At 41.6% G+C, this 17,647-nt stretch overlaps 1 protein-coding gene across 1 annotated transcript in view; it reads left to right on the plus strand.

Annotated features, from left to right (window-relative positions):
• STAB2 (stabilin 2) overlaps positions 1-17,647 on the plus strand; it is a 136,504-nt gene that overhangs the window by 108,833 nt on the left and 10,024 nt on the right. Inside the window, exons 54-65 of the mRNA XM_073323666.1 lie at positions 466-522; positions 1,655-1,778; positions 3,227-3,376; positions 5,541-5,645; positions 9,480-9,587; positions 10,945-11,138; positions 11,967-12,108; positions 12,572-12,705; positions 14,221-14,386; positions 14,637-14,743; positions 15,782-15,901; positions 16,786-16,944. Coding sequence (XP_073179767.1) covers positions 466-522; positions 1,655-1,778; positions 3,227-3,376; positions 5,541-5,645; positions 9,480-9,587; positions 10,945-11,138; positions 11,967-12,108; positions 12,572-12,705; positions 14,221-14,386; positions 14,637-14,743; positions 15,782-15,901; positions 16,786-16,944 — 1,566 coding nt within the window. The remainder of the gene's footprint in view (positions 1-465; positions 523-1,654; positions 1,779-3,226; positions 3,377-5,540; positions 5,646-9,479; positions 9,588-10,944; positions 11,139-11,966; positions 12,109-12,571; positions 12,706-14,220; positions 14,387-14,636; positions 14,744-15,781; positions 15,902-16,785; positions 16,945-17,647) is intronic.

The raw sequence follows: 17,647 nt of genomic DNA on the forward strand, positions 1-17,647 counted from the left end.
AAAGGGGCTTGCTTAGGGTGGGTCCCCAGCACTTTATGAAATCAGGTGTCTTAAAGCATCTCAAATTGGACATCCAAATCGGAGACACCCCAAATCCATCGTCACTTTTGCCAGTGTAGGCCTATGTACAAATAGATAAATACATCTCCCCCTCTTACCTATTTAGCTTAATAGCAAATTTGCACTTCCAGAACTATTCTACTGTGAAATTTCATTTCTCTTTCATTTCGTTAAATTGACTTAATGTACCTGTTTTGTTGTCATTTTCCTTTACTTTTTCCCCTCTGTTATCTCTTTTGGAAAGCTCCTATAACTTATACAAGTAATGAAATTGGATGTTTTTAAAAGTAGTCTTCTCTGGTCATTAATTTTAACTGCCTATGTAAAAGTAGACACTTTTCTGGTGCTTTCAAACAGCTTTTTGTTGTTCTTATTTTTAAATATGTTTTTCCCTTTCTACAACAGGGAGATTGTGTTGGCTGTTACAATAACCCTAAATGCCCTACAGCGACTAAACCAAAGGTAATAGTAGCTTTTTAAGGCAGTCTAATCGACAGGCTTCCGTGCACTGCACAATAATAAACTAAAATAACACACACTTTCAAAGAACAGTAGAGCTGTGAGCAATGAAATCACTTGTTTAAATGGAACAATAAAATCCCAGTCCTCCTGGAGTCAGTAGTGGGTTACAGATCTGATACACAGTGAATGCTTCCATTGGCTTCTGTGGGTTCTGGATTAGGCCCTGTCACATCAGCCTTTCCCCATTAAGAATTCTGATCAAATCCTATTAGGTCAGAAGTGACAGAGAGTTTGGTGGTCTCACCCTCGCACATACTGCACGCCAAAAATTCACTTGGTGCTTCTGTTCATGTGGCAGGTTGTGTTATAGTGAGCAGAGTGGACCTACAAGCTAGAGGAGAGTGGCAGGGTCAAAGTGCATGGTCAGCATTTTGTCTGGCATTAGCTACTGTAGGAACCTTAAACATTTACCAGCACTAAATTTATCTACAGACATTTTAATAATTAAAAAGAAAGTTTAGACTGGCATACTCTTTGTTCTCAAGTTTGCCTGTTTCTATCTACCGAATCTTCAATGAGAGCTCCAGAAAACTGGCTTGAATATTTATCCTAGTCTGAACATTACAGGCCAGATCCTCAGTTGGTGTAAATAGCCCTAATGCAATTGATTTCATTGGAGCTGGGCCAGCATACACCAGCTGAGGTTCTGGACCATGGGGCCCTTCTCTTCTAGATGACTGGTTCAAATCCAGTCTAAGGCAGTAGTGACCAAAAGTTACCACCATCTGATGGCTCATGTGAAATGAATGAGGCGGTGCCAACTCTCTTCTGATGTGTCCTCCCCCTTTATTGCTACCTGTTGGCTGTCCTAGAAGAAAGGCCATAGATTAAATGGGCAGGAAGCCTGAACTACCTCTTTCCTCAGAGTTAGCCTCATCACATCAGGGCTGAAGCATAGTGAGGGAAGCTTGCACCACTACTGCCCATGCTTTGCTTTTTCTGTAGGTGGATCACTTTGATCTCCAGGGCTGTCAATTTGATCAGCTCTGCATTAAAAAAAACACACTGAGTTAAAAATAAATACACAGAACATTCAATCACCTTTGTTTTTATCCCCCTGTGTAATGTTTAGGGAGGGATTCAGAAGTGTACATACCAATTCTATGGCAGGAGCCTAGATGGCTGTCGCCAGGATTGTTCGATGGTCGTCTGGATTGCAAAGTGCTGTCAAAGCTACTATGGGCGAGACTGCCAAGGTAGGATTGCTCTGATTAACTTTTGAGATCATAGAATCATAGAATATCAGGGTTGGAAGGGACCTCAGGAGGTCATCTAGTCCAACCCCCTGCTCAAAGCAGGACCAATTCCCAATTTTTGCCCCAAATCCCTAAATGGCCCCCTCAAGGATTGAACTCACAACCCTGGGTTTAGCAGGCCAGTGCTCAAACCACTGAGCTATCCCTCCCCCCAAATCTCTCTGGGAATAGCTGCCTGACACCACAAGGTGACAAAGCAATTCATGATTGGAGATTTTTAAGAGCAGGTTAGACAAACACCTGTCAGGGATGGGCTAGATAATACTTAGTCCTGCCAAGCGTGCAGGGGACTGGACTAGATGACCTCTCGAGGAGGTCCCTTCCAGTCCTGCGATTCTATAATTATATTTAATTGTTTAAAAGGAATATTGAATAAAGTCCTGCAATCATGACTATGCATGAGTCATGACAGGCTTCATGGTCTAGTGTACTGAGTATACTAGTGTGCTGACTAAGAAACAGGAGCTGCTGAGATGTAATCTCAGCTCTGTCAGAGATTTGCTCTATGACCAGGGATAACCTCTCTCTGTCTATGTTCCCTCTTCGTAAAACAGGGTAATACTGCAGTGAGAGTTCATTCATGCATAAGTAACATTATTATTTTCCACTCCAAATAATAACTTAAATATGCTCAAAAAGGTTCTTTTTTATGTTAGCAATTTGTAAACTCCATGTTGATAAAGAAGAGTAAAATTAATGTTGTAAAGAGTAAATATTGCTTTGTTGTGACATTGCATGGAGACATATTTCAGCCATTTGAAAAAATACAAAAGATGTGAGGACCATATCATGTGCCATTCTGGGGAATGACATCAAAATGCATTAAACACATGTGCTAGAATTCACAGCCAGTACACGAGCCTACGTGTATCTGATATGAGTTCAAAGAGCATTAAGCATTAATGGGGCTGTGGGGCCCTGTTAGTTTTAACAAGTAGGACTTTGAAAACCACAGCCGTGGGGAATCACTACCAAGGCTGGTTCTGTATCATCTAACTAACTTCCCAACCTTCACTCAGCTACACCAACATGCTTGCCAAATGTCATGTGTTTTAATCCAAGCAGTTGTTGGCTTTGACTTCACCAGAGCTCTGCATGGGCTCAGGGGTTCATCCACGTGGATCAGATTGCAGTCCTGGGGGCCAAGAGTCTAAATGAGTGGGCTCCAGGTTACATCCTTCAAGTAAATGAGGTTGTATGAATCCACTGTGGTCCACTAAGTGTGTATGGGGGGATTTTCAAAAGCACCTAAAGGATTTAGGAACACATTTTATGAACTAACATTTTTGTGCTCAAAGATTTTCTAAAACCAGTTTTCTTAGAAAACAAACTTGTAAACACAAGGCAGAGCTGAACAGAACTGACTCACTGCATTTTATCCTTCCTAGCCTGCCCAGGAGGGCCAGAGACCCCGTGTAATAATCATGGTTTATGTAACGACGGATACTCAGGAACCGGAGAGTGTAAATGCAACAGTGGCTTCAATGGGACTTCATGTGAGCTGTGTTTGCCGGGAAGATATGGCTCTGATTGTACATGTATGTTTCAGCCTTATTTCTGAATTAATATCTGATTAAAATATACTATTTTTCTATATTTATTTTTGAAGCAGAAAAAATATTTTAATGTATATTCTTTGCTCTTCCATTTCAAAATTGACACGTGGCTGCCATAGCCCGCACAGTGGTTGAAGATCACTACCATGCAGAGAGCCAACACAAGACCTCAGAGTAGGGTTTACATGGGACTTTAGTGGTACATAGGCTTGTGTTGGCCTTCTACACTGGGGTGAATTTCACCCACTCCTCCTATCAATTATACTATACAGTTCCATTTTGCAGTAACATGAAGCAAGTTGAGGCTTCACTTCTTGCTTGATCTACAGTCCTGTTTAATCAAAATATAGCTGTCTCCCAACCCCAGCAACAGACAAGACAATAGAATGGAAACACTGATAAAACACAAGAAATCAGAAGGATGTTTCATGGCTATTAAAGGCAACACTTTATACTTAGCATATGAAAAAGAGAGTAACACAGGAGGGGAAATTAATTTGTGGAGAGGGCCAGCAGAAGGCCTATGCGCCATGGAAGTTCCTACATAATCCCTCAATTGTGGGCTTAAGTGGGACATCCTAGGTGCGTTGGCCTTGTGCATCCTCACAGGGGTAAATTTCATCCTAGATTAAAAAAATTATTCTCAGCATAAAGGCTTTAGTTGAGAGACTAAAGATAGCAGAAGAGACGGGCTATTAACTCTTTCACCGTAAATTACTGTTTTCAATCCAACACAGTTTTGTAGTAACTAGCACTAACCCATAAGGTTAGGTTATGCATGCAAAAGTTCCAATGCTTACCCAAAGTTTATCCATTTGACATCTGTTGTATGGGAATTTGTATGTTTATGGCACTATATAAACTATCAATCTGAACCTCAAACTCTTATGTTTACTAAACAAAAAGCCAAAAAGGTCTTGTGGCCCTATATTTTTTTTTAATATACATAACTCATTTGTTTATATAAATCAAATATTAATTTACTAGGTTAAACCCTTCACAAATCAAAAGACAAAGTGTGAAATCCTGGCTCCACTGGAAGTTTTGCCGCTGATTTCTATGAGCCCAGAATTTCACCCATAGAATCAGAACTGCTTGTAAGCCAAATCCCATGCCATTACTTTCCCACATACAAAAAACAACATTCCTGGCAAAGGGGTGGGTCAGCAGAACCAAAACTCCATTAAATAGCAAAACACATAAAGAACTATCAATAATAAAGATTCTTCATGAGAGACCAGCTCTATTGCTTGATACATCCACAAAGAAAGCTCTACTACTCAATGAAGAAATACTTTGTGCTTAAAGTTTCAGGGCATGGGGGAAGAGGCACATCCCCCTACTATAAAAAAAAAATCATCCCCATTCAGACACTTTTAGTCAGTCATGAAAAACAGCTGAGATATTTTTGAGGGTAAGAATATGTGTGAGCAGGTAACTTTTACACTTGCTTGGAGACAAAGTCAACCTACCCTGCAAATCCCAGCTTTGACCTTTTTAACAATCAAATGAACAATCAGACAACATGAAGGCCAGTCTGAGCCTGCTTCCCAGGTCTGACTGCTCAGAGGGTTCCTCTTTCAGGCTGCTCAGCCCCCGCCCCTTAAATCCTCTATCTGAGATCTCTCTAACAGAGCAACTCAACATGCTTGTTAAAGTTTGTTAACTCTCTTTATTCCCTCTGGCTAGAGAGCCCTCCCTCCAAGTTTGACATAACTGACAGTTGTTGCATGCTAAGCCTGGTTTCCACCTATGTCTCTAAGACAGACCACTAACCCCTTCCTGCCATGGGCCTGTGTGGTTTTCTGACGTTGCTCTAGGGAAGAATTTTCCTTTCCTAATTACTATTCTGTCTATGATCAATCTACATTGATCTACATCAATCTTCAAGCAGGTGGGGGTATAGCTCAGGGGTAGAGCATTTGACTGCAGATCAAGAGGTTCTTCCTGTTCAAATCCAGGTGCCCCCTTTGGGGGGAGGGATAGCTCAGTGGTTTGAGCATTGGCCTGCTAAACCCAGCATTGTGAATGTAATCCTTGAGGGGGCCATTAGGGATCTGGGGAAAAAATTGGGCAGCTTTGATTAGATGACCTCCTGAGGTCCCTTCCAACCCTGATATTCTATGATTCTACATTCCCTTTACAGCCTGCAACTGCAAGGCCCATGGACAATGTGATGAAGGAATCTCTGGATCAGGACAATGTTTCTGTGAAACTGGATGGACTGGTCGATTCTGTGAAACCAAACTAGGTCTGTATCTTCTCATCAGAATCTGTTGCAAAACAATAGGTTACAGCGCTCCCAGCGAGTTTAATCAAATCAGTTGTTTTAATGCGGTGGACATAGCAAGACAGGGTTAATAATACCAGAAATCCTGCTTTGTGCAGGATAAATGGTGAAGGAGAGTATTTTGCTTTTGGTACAAGGAGGATTGAAAGCTATAAAGAAAACTATATTGTGCTACACTATGCCATGATCTGCATGGCACACAAAAAAATTCTGCAATTCCTCTAAAGTTGGAGCTCTGTAAACCTGCTTGAGGACTGACTGCAAAATGTATCAAAGGTGTTCTTGACTCAGGATCAATTCCATCTACACACAAATTACACTAACACAGGGCTTAGACCCAGAGTCCCAGGCCCACATGGAGGTGAAGGATCTGACCGTGAGTCAAACCCTATTGCTCTGAAGTGTAGAGGAGCTCTACTGGACTAGTGCTGTGGGAGTCTGCCAAAAATATCCCATGGACCAACTGGGGGGAGGGGTAGCTCAGTGGTTTGAGCTTTGGCCTGCTAAACCCAGGGTTGCGAGTTCAATCCTTGAGGGGGCCATTTACGGGTATGGGGCAAAAATTGGGGATTGGTCCTGCTTTGAGCAGGGGGTTGGACTAGATGACCTCCTGAGGTCCCTTCCAACCCTGATATTCTATGATTCTAACTCTGTGTCCTCTGGACAGTCAAGTTTTCCCATGCTGCACCACAAAAAAAGGGCTAGAGCAACCACATTTTGGGGGGTGCCAGGGATATGGGTGGTTGACTCAGGCCCACATAATGCACTGTAGATTCTGGAGCCCCAGCTTGGGACCCATGATTCAACAATTCCTAACCTAGGGTTACAAATAAGTGTAGACACTCAAGCACTAGTTTAACAAGCCCAGGGTCTGCTAACTCGAGTTCTACTAATCCTGGGTTTACATTGCAGTCTACACAAGCCTATTGTGTTTGGAACCAAAGACAACTGAATGAGATGCAGGCAGCAGCAGTGCACAGGGACTCAGCACAGAGACTCTTCATTAATGTTACTACCAGTCAAAAAGAGCCTGACGTACCAGTTGCTGAGTATCACTAATCTAGTTCCTCTCCCTGCTGTACAGCAGCAATGGTGTCTGTGTCAGATGCAGATGTCTTTGTCTACTCTGGGATTGCTCAGGTGTTGGTGAATCCATGACTCCTTTTAGCAGATTATTCTGTTGTCCTATGTGAGCAGGCAGCATGGTCCAGTGCATTGTTTCTCAACGACCAGTCCGTGGACCGGCACCAGTCCCTGAGCTCTCCCAGACACAGTTTAGGAAGGCAGCAAGCCGGTCCCTGGTATCAAAAAGGTTGAGAAATGCTGGTCTCGTGTATCAACCACAGGATGGAGAACTGAGACCAGAGAGTTCTAATCCCAGCTGTCATAATGGACTTCAACAAGTTGCTTACCCACTCTGCGGCTTTGACCTTGTCTGTAAAATAGGGATACTATTTACTGGCAATACTGAACAATTGGGGAAAAAAATCATTTTGGGTTGAATCAAAACTAAAATTTTAGGCATTCAAGGTTTTTTTAAACAATTTCATTTCATTTAATAAAATGAAAGGAAATTGTGAAACAAAAAGTCATTTCAAATAAAAAAATCAAAGTATTTATTTTGAAAATGTCAAAATGAAATGTTTTGATTTTTTTCTTTTTGTAGACTTTTTTTAACTGAAACTATTTGGTAACTTTGACAGAAATTCACAAAATGTTTTAGTGTCAGAGAATTTGCATTTTTCACTGAAAAAATGTTTTGGTCAAAAAACTTCATCCAAGTCTACCTCCCAGGGATGTTAGGAGGATTAATTAAAAAGAAAAGGAGTACTTGTGGCACCTTAGAGACTAACCAATTTATTTGAGCATGAGCTTTCGTGAGCTACAGCTCACTTCATCGGATGCATGCCGTGGAAACTGTAGCAGACTTTATATATACACAGAGAATATGAGAAAATACCTCCTCCCACCCCACTGTCCAGCTGGTAATAGCTTATCTAAAGTGATCATCAGGTGGGCCATTTCCAGCACAAATCCAGGTTTTCTCACCCTCCACCCCCCCACACAAATCACTCTCCTGCTGGTGATAGCCCATCCAAAGTGACAACTCTTTACACAATGTGCATGATAATAAAGTTGGGCCATTTCCTGCACAAATCCAGGTTATCTCACCCCCTCACCCCCCTCCCAAGAACCACACACACAAACTCACTATCCTGCTGGTAATAGCTCATCCAAAGTGACCATTCTCCCTACAATGTGCATAATTAAGGTGGGCCATTTCCAGCACAAATCCAGGTTTTCTCACATCCCCACCCCCCACCCCCATACGCACACAAACTCACTCTCCTGCTGGTAAAACCCCTTCAAAACTGACCACTCTCCAAGTTTAAAACCAAGTTAAACCAGAACATCTGGGGGGAGGGGGGGGAGATAGGAAAAAACAAGAGGAAATAGGCTACCTTGCATAATGACTTAGCCACTCCCAGTCTCTATTTAAGCCTAAATTAATAGTATCCAATTTGCAAATGAATTCCAATTCAGCAGTTTCTCGCTGGAGTCTGGATTTGAAGTTTTTTTGTTTTAAGATAGCGACCTTCATGTCTGTGATTGCGTGACCAGAGAGATTGAAGTGTTCTCCGACTGGTTTATGAATGTTATAATTCTTGACATCTGATTTGTGTCCATTTATTCTTTTACGTAGAGACTGTCCAGTTTGACCAATGTAAATGGCAGAGGGGCATTGCTGGCACATGATGGCATATATCACATTGGTGCCAGCAATGCCCCTCTGCCATGTACATTGGTCAAACTGGACAGTCTCTGTGTGTGGTTCTTGGGAGGGGGGTGAGGGGGTGAGATAACCTGGATTTGTGCAGGAAATGGCCCAACTTTATTATCATGCACATTGTGTAAAGAGTTGTCACTTTGGATGGGCTATCACCAGCAGGAGAGTGAATTTGTGGGGGGGGGTGGAGGGTGAGAAAACCTGGATTTGTGCTGGAAATGGCCCACCTGATGATCACTTTAGATAAGCTATTACCAGCTGGACAGTGGGGTGGGAGGAGGTATTTTCTCATATTCTCTGTGTATATATAAAGTCTGCTACAGTTTCCACGGCATGCATCCGATGAAGTGAGCTATAGCTCACGAAAGCTCATGCTCAAATAAATTGGTTAGTCTCTAAGGTGCCACAAGTACTCCTTTTCTTTTTGCGAATACAGACTAACACGGCTGTTACTCTGAAACCGAGGATTAATTAGTTACTGTTTAAAAAGTGCTTTGAAAATGTAAGCACTACATGTTTGCAAAATACAATAATTGTAGATGAACATATGTTTTGAAAACTGTATTTAATATCAATTCAAACAACATCCCCTTTTATAATATCAGGCTATTACTGTAAATGTGCTTCAGAGTAATGAAGATCATTTCACTTACAACTGATTAGCATCAAAGCATGGCCCAGTAGATAGAGCTTTAAATGAGGATTTGCATTCTGTTCCTGCACTGACCTGCTATGTGCTCTGGGACAAATCACTTCACTCTTGTTTGCCCATCTGTAAAATGGAAATAATGATGCTTACTGCCAGCATAAAGAGCTTTGAGATCTATGATAAAATACAATATGATAGAATACAAGAGCAAGGCATTGTATTCTGTGGTGATATGAATTGTCTCACAGGTTTTTAAGTAAACATGTACTGTATACAAGTTTTCCTTTATTCTCTAGATGAGAGCACATTTTTAAAGTATAAAAAGTCATTTTCATCAGATATTTTACGTTCTTCACAGCTCTGCCGCCTGTGTGTTCACCTAATTGTTCTAGTAATGCCGTCTGCAAAGAAAAGAACATGTGTCAGTGTAAGCCGTTTTATGAAGGAGATGGAATCACGTGTACAGGTGAATTCATGTACTTCTGTCCCAGACCTGAAGAAGAGCTCTGTGTAGCTCAAAAGTTTGCCTCTTTGACCAACCCGCGTTGGTCCAGTAAAAGATATTAACTCCCCCACCTTGTCTCTCCCTGAACCTTAAAGGCAAACGTTGTTTTCACCTAGCCATTCACTTTAATACACAGGACTAATCAGGGTGAAATGTTAACTATCAAAGAGGGGCCTGAACCAAAACTTCCGATCTAAAGACTTTCAGTGACTTCAGTGGGAGCTGGACCAGACCACCCGTCCCAAACGTCCCTGACTTTGAGACACATCACTCATCAGTTTCTGAAATAAATAAAGAGTAGTTACAGATTTTTCTTATACAGAGCGTGAGGTCAATGCGTGGTTGCAACCATTGTAATAGATGGTACTGTTTGGCCCTGGAAGGTGCAACACAGGGTGATTTCACTGGGGCTTCACATATATATGTGAGGGCAACAAGATAGCTAGCCAGCTCTATTTGGGTATGGGAGGACTTTGTGGTTTTCCAGCTCAATAATTCATTTTCAGCAATCTTTGTTTGATTACCTGAGGCAAGGAAACTCTCTGACAATATTACTTGAGAGCTAGTCAGTCATTATTGCTGGGACACATCATCTCCTCCACAGACCCATTATGTGGAGGGTTCCTTCATCTGGTAAGGGGGCTTGGCACATTTCCCACTCTCCGTTGTACGGAGTCAGGATTGTGGAAGGAGTAGGTATGCTGCAGGACCACAGCAAATACACATTGTCCCCCTTCCATCCCAGCAGAAGTTAGCCAGAAAAATTAGTGCATCCCCAGGTTGTAGTAACCTTTCTATAATCCACCCCCAGGTTTATTAGGAGCCAACGTGGCCTGGGTGGAGTCCTTATTAGAGTAGCTCCATCATGGTACCAAGGAGCCAAGCAGAGCCACTGGGAGGTACAGAGCATGCGTGGCCCTGGCTTCTGGAGAATCTGCCACTCTTGGGGACTGGTTTTTGATGGGGTTGAGATCAGGAGGGACTTGTCCTGCTGCCCTCTGGGACAATGCAGAGGAATCTATAATCCCCATGGAGGTTTCCTTTCAAAAATTCCCATGCTGAAGCAGGAGAGGAGGTCTGGGCCAGTCCTACTATGTTAGATAAGGGATGTGCCCAAGCCCCTGAAGAGGACTGGGGCCCCTTTTGTGCAGGACTCTCTACAAAATAGAGAGTAGCCAAAGAAGCTTACAGTCTCGTCAGCCAAAAAATGTTCCAGTTGCTTTTAAATAACTGGAGCCAGCATTTCCTTGATTGAAGGCAAGACACTCTTTAAAAATACCCTAACTCACCTTTTTTTTTTTTTTTTTTTGCTTTGTAGCTGTGAATCTTTGTAAACAAAACAATGGTGGGTGTCACCAGAATTCGAAATGTACCCAAACTGGTGTGAAAGTCCTTTGTAGCTGTCAGAAAGGATACACAGGAGATGGACACACCTGCCTTCCTATCAATCCTTGTGCTGATGGGCTCAATGGTGGTTGCCATGAGCATGCCCTTTGTACAATGACAGGACCTGTAAGTTGTTGAGGGGGAGGGGGATGGGGCAGGCTTTTTTGTCTTTGAAATCCTGACTAGACACCCACTCAACCTCCTAATGAAGTCAACAGGAGTCTTTCCAGTGACTTCAGTGGGAGCTGGACCAGACCACCCCTCCCAAATGTCCCTGACTTTGAGACTCATCAGTCCCAGCCTGCTTTCTACATAACTTTGGTGTCCACTCAGCTTACTGGTGGAAACTGTTTATATTAGAAATGCAGTATCATGAAACTGAGGTTATTTATACTAAAGGAATGGATCCCACAACATGTTCAAGTATTCTGCATGTATATTTTGATAACCCTTATGCTGAGTGTCTCACCCCTCCCCACATTTGGGCCTTGGCAGGCTGGAATGTATAAGATGCCTAGAGGAGATGTAAATATTCCTACAGCTAAATCTATCTTCTCAGCCTGTTTCAATCAGTGTATTATTAAATTATTTTCATGGTTCCATATGTATTTATTTAATTTTGTTTTGAGTGGCTACCATGTATATTTATTATTATAATTCTTCAAAGCATATTCTGAGCGGTTTAGGTATAAATGCTTTGACCCTTAATTCAGCAAAGCACATAAAAGTATGTACATAAGTGTTTTGTTCAATAAGGATGAATTCTAATATGTGTGTAAGTGGTTTATTGAGTCATAGCTTTTTTGCTAGTGGCATGTTAGCAAATGCACAGTGTGCTGTTGCGGGACTCAGCAAACGGGATACTTCCATGCATTCAGAAAATGCTATTTTAGGCTGTCATTTTTATGTTTCTAAAACATTCTGTTTGGACATTTTTATTCTCTCTCCTACCAGGATAAACGCAAATGTGAATGTAAAAATAACTACGTTGGTGATGGGCTTGACTGCACTGTGATGCAGCTTCCAGTTGACCGTTGTTTGCAAGACAACGGGCAGTGCCATGCCGATGCCAACTGTGCCGATCTTCACTTCCAGGGTCAGTATGCCAGATAGACTCAGAAGTAGTGTGGTATGCAGAGCTCAGGCTAGGATCCTTCAACTGGATCCCTCCAGGTGGACTCCTGTGTCCATGTCAAGTTTCACTGAAGTCAAAGGGGTTCTGCACAGATGTAGTCATTTAGGCCCCAACTGAGCAATCAATCCCTCTTCAGCAAATCACTTAAGCACACGCTTAAGTCCTGGCAAAGTAATGGGACTTACGCACATGCTTAAAGTTTAAGAATGTGCTTTAATATTTTGTGAGTTGGGACCTTTGAAAGCAACCGATTAAAATGATTCCAAATGGAAATATTACCCCACAAGTGGCTTGTTACATGCTAGCTCCATTTCATGAAAATTCCTCAAGGATTGCTCAAGCTATTACAGAACAGGGCACTTTATGCCCAGAGAGTTAACCCACCTACAGCCCTAAAGTTAAATTATTGATTGTTTACTTACAGATGCTACAGTTGGAGTCTTCCATTTGCGCTCTCCCCAAGGGCAGTACAAACTGACTTATGAAAAAGCAAAGGAGGCCTGTGCCAGGGAAGGGGCAACAATAGCTACATATAATCAGCTGTCATATGCTCAGAAGGTGACATAGTGCTGAACTTCAGTGGCAATGGACTCAGTGTGTGTGTACTGTATTTAGTGGCTCCACAAGGCTGAAACACAACTGTGAGACTTAGCTATTTGGAAGTTGAATGCTACAAGAATATACATTTATATCCTAAGGAATGCAACTTCTTCGCTGTAGGAGTAGGCTTGGTAGAATTTGATTATTATTTTTTTAATTTCAACAGATAATATTAATGTTTATTTGTAAGCTTTTTTAGATTTTTATTCATTTAAATTTTGGCAGTTGTGCAAAATTATGGGTTTTAAACATTTTTTTAGCTATTTAAATATTCACACTTCTGGGAAATTATTGGGGGAGGGGGGAGAGTGGTCAGACAATTATTTAATGACAGTAGATGTTGAGATCCAAACAGTTAAAGCTTTATAACCATTAAAACACAAATTGCCAATATCACAGGTCAAAATATACAAAGTAAATAACCTGAAATCAACAAATCATACCTGTTTTTACTATTCATTCACTAGTCCATTTGTAACAAGGCTAATTCAAAAGTCTAAATTGCTGGGTTTTGACTAAGTTCTCAAGCAGCATTTTTCTTACTTTGCCTGTCTGTAAATTTCAGTCATCATCAGTGGAAATTATTTAAAGAGACCCATTATTTAAAGAGACAAGAGATACTGGTAAGATGAAAGACTGGAGTGTGTACAAGTGTGTAAATTTTCTTCTTGGGCACGTAGAGCAGCCTGAACCAACCCCAAGGATCCAGAGCCCTCTGGACTTTGAGCACATTCAGCTCTGGATCTGAACAATTCAGTTCAGACTCCTCTTTAGTGTAAATATTTCTCTGTGACAGCAAAGCCAGCAGTAACATTGGCTTTGAGTTTACTGAATATTTATTAAAAAAAGAAAAGGAGTACTTTTGGCACCTTAGAGACTAACAGATTTATTTGAGCATAAGCTTTTGTGAGCTACAGCTCACTTCATTGGATGCATTCGATGAAGTGAGCTGTAGCTCACGAAAGCTTATGCTCAAATAAATTTGTTAGTCTCTACGGTGCCATAAGTACTCCTTTTTTTTGCGAATACAGACTAACATGGCTGCTACTCTGAAACCTGAATATTTATTATTCACATTTAATTGAACTTGTCAACGCTTCTTCTGTGTTGATAAAAAGAGGTCATTTTTATTCCTATTTTGCACACAAAAGCCACCGAACCGCTGCTAAGCACTCTTTGGCCCTGCTCCTGCATTGAGTTCTGCATAGACAAACCCCCTGCACCTGGGACTCCACGCACAGGTGAGGTGGTCAGTGCAGGATTGTGCTGAGTTGAAATTCACCTTGTGCAGAGAGCCCACACAAAGCCAATGCACGGCTTAAGCCCTCAAAATAGGATTTAAGTAGGACTTCTGTGGAATGTAGGCATTATGTTGGCCCTTGGTGGGAGGAGGAGTTTCACTCACAGTGTGTTAGATTAATTACAGTTCTGTTTCCTCTGTGCTTTACAATATTATTAATGTGTTGGTTACAGGCACAATACCACTTCTGTGCTGCTGGCTGGTTAGATAATGAAAGAGTTGGTTATCCAACTGCCTTCTCTTCCCCAAACTGTGGATCAGGATTTGTTGGAATAGTTGACTATGGACCTAGAGTCAACCTGAGTGAAACCTGGGATGTCTTCTGCTACAGAGTCAAAGGTAACGGAGTACCTACTGCCTACATCTATGGTAGTTTGGTCAAAAGGACACTATAATTAGTTCCAGTAATGTCACTAAGTTTAAAGTGCCCAGCCCATAGTATTGGCAACAGGTTCTCTTTCTAAGCTAGGAAAAATTTCTTTGGACTGGAAAATTATTTTTCTTCCACAGAGCAGTAGCAACCAGTGTCCTGGAATAGACCATTCATTCTTGGCTTGTTATCTAAAAGACATGTATTTGTATTTTACAGATGTGAACTGCACGTGTAAGACTGGCTATGTGGGTAATGGCTTCACATGTAGCGGGAACCTGCTACAGGTCCTGATGTCTTTCCCCATGTTTACAAACTTCTTGTCGGTATGGACTAAAGAGGAAGTACACTGTTTTGAGATACAAACAAACTAAACCAAGTTGCATAGCATAGCAAATACCCCACACATTTGTTTACATGTAAATGTTTGCTTTATTAGCTCATTCCACTCACATTGAATAGCATACCTGGCTGGGTAATCTCACTCTTCTCTTACTATATGAGAAAGTAAATACGAGCATTATAAAATGCAGCACTAAAGCAGGGTGGAGCCTTTGAAATCATGATTTAAAAAAATCACTGGTTTAAATCAGGTGGAGACTTTATAAAAATAAATTGAAAATTTGTGTTGTTGAAAAATGTAGATTGAACTAATATGTTAATAGGGGGGTTGATTTAATTTTAAATGCCACAACGGGTAGAATATTTTATTTGAATTTTACCACACTGCTAGAGGCAAAAGATTGACATTTAAAGCCCTGATCCTGCAAACACCAAGGTAGGTATGTAACTTTGCTCATATGAATAGGCTCACTGATGACAATGGGTCTACTCGTGCTTTCAAGTTAAGTCTGTGCATAAGAATTTGCAGCATCAAGGGTTAAAATTGTCATCTTAATAAAAATTTCTCTCTAAGGGTATGTCTGCACCGGAGCTAATTTCCAGCTGAGGCAGAGATATCACGCCAGCTCCGATCGAGCTAGCGTGCGAAAGGTAGCAGTGTAGCCTTAGCTGCACGGGCGGCAGGAGGGGCTAACCATCCTGCGTATACACCTAGTGTTTCAGGCAGGATTGTATTTGGGTGGCTAACCAGTCCTGCTGCCTGGGTGGCTGCAGCGACACTGCTATTTTTAGCATGCTAGCTCAGTCACCGCTAGTGTGGGTATGTCTCCCCGAGCTGGGAGTTACAACCCTGGCTCCAGTGTACGTATTCCCTTAATAGGATAAAATGGTTGTCAGTTCAAAGTTGTTTCAGTGTTAACAATGAAGTTGTGGTTTTTTACATATTCATTCAGCTTTTGTCACAATAACTGGACCATAATCCAGATTGCCCTCAATTAAGAATGAATTTTGTTTCTTCCTAGGAAGTCCTGGTTTACTCTAACAGCTCCACAAAAGGCAAAGAGTTCCTGAAATACCTCACAAACTTGTCAACCCGGGCCACTCTCTTTGCCCCAAACAATAATGGGCTAAGAGAAAATGAGGTGAGTATCTATTTAACCTTTTCTTTCATTCTGAGCAGGCATGCTGGAGTCCAATAGTAACTGTTAAAATTTAATTTGAATGAATAAATCTCAGGAAGAGACAGCAGGCCGAAGGGTTTTATTAGGTTGCTAATTGGATAGGCAGACTTGTCTGTCTTATTTTTTTCTCAGACAATCATGAATACATGTTGAGCCACTTTTAAGAATTTTCTGTACAATGGGTTTTGTTGCCACATATGAAAGTCCTTTCAAGGCAAGGTCAGCTCTCACTTATCTGCAACTGCATCTGTAAGGACAGTTATTAAGAGAAAGTTGTGTGTAATTTTGGTATCTGGTATTTGTTACACATCCATTCAGAGGAGGTTATTCTTCTACCTTATCACGTCCTTCATCCCTTTCCAATCAACTGTTGCTTTAAATTTTACGGGTGGAATCCTGGTCATTGACTTCAGTGTGGTCAGGAGTTCATTCTAAGGCCTGGGTTATCCCACAGTGGGACCAGAAGTTCATCCTGTGGCCTGCACGATCCCCCAGTGGTGCACTAGGTAGTTTGAAACTTGTACATTTCTTAAAGGTTTCCCACAAACACATTTTTTAAAGAAGTGGGGTTGTAGCGTTGTTTGATTCTTCAAGGCTCTTCTGTTCCTGTGATAGTGCAGAAAGACCAGCAAGAAGGGGAAGCCTTTTGTCCAGCTAACGTGTTTTGTTTTGTGTAATACTCTAGGGCCAAAAGAGCTATAGCCCCTCTTGCTCAAGACCACTATGTCAGGGAATGCAAGTAGCAGAAATGGAGAATTTCAAGAGCCAGCCAGGGAATTTAATCTAGTGGTAAAATCAGCTGGGTGAGTTAGATTGGTAAATGTGTCTATTTTCCTCTTCTTTAGACACTTTCTGGACGAGACATTGAGTATCATCTGTCCAATTCTAGCACACTGTTTTATGAAGACTTGACCAATGGGACTACTCTTCAAACAAGGATAGAGAAAAGACTCTTAATTACATACAGCATAGGTCAGGATTACCAAATCCCGACAAAGAAGAAGGTATCTGTGTTAAAAATAAGTCTGCTGTCCTCACTCCTATCCACCATATTGTCCTTTGTCTTGTTTATTAGCAAGCACCACACAATCCAGGGTAGCCTTGTCCGAGAGAGAAGCAGCAAGCCAGGAGACTGCAATGATTTCTAGTGCACGTTATTCAGCATTTCATTACAGGGTACTGTTGAGTTACAGAAAGCTTGAAACGTGGGGTGGGGGAAGATGGTGGTTGGCCAATATGGCCAGAAGCATGTAACAGCACAGTGTAGGCTTGGGCCTAACTTGCACTTCAGGGTGGTAGGAGAGCTGGAGTTCGGTGGGAGAGGGGGAGCGGCATTTAGTTTACTACTAAGGAACATTCTTAGTTCCTGATCGAAATTTTTCATTAAAAACAAAAATGGACCAAAACTGGCCTTTTAGATGAACATTTTCACAGAAAATTGATTTTTTAAAAAATAGTTTCTGCCATTTCCTCAAAAAGCTGACACCCCCCACTCCCTCCCCCCCCCCCCAAAAAAAAACAAAACAGAAAAAGTCAAAACAGAAAATTCTTACATTTTGGAAAAAACGTAACTTTTCATTTTTGGTGAAATTGTCACCTTCTGCCCAGCTCGAACACTTTGAATGACAGCAGCCTCTATGTAGCAACTCCCTTGGGCTAGACTCTGGATGCATGTGTAACCCACATACCTCCTGGGTGTGGCGTTCT

This window comes from Lepidochelys kempii, chromosome 1, assembly GCF_965140265.1.
Source record: "Lepidochelys kempii isolate rLepKem1 chromosome 1, rLepKem1.hap2, whole genome shotgun sequence".
In the NCBI taxonomy this organism is placed as follows: domain Eukaryota; kingdom Metazoa; phylum Chordata; order Testudines; family Cheloniidae; genus Lepidochelys; species Lepidochelys kempii.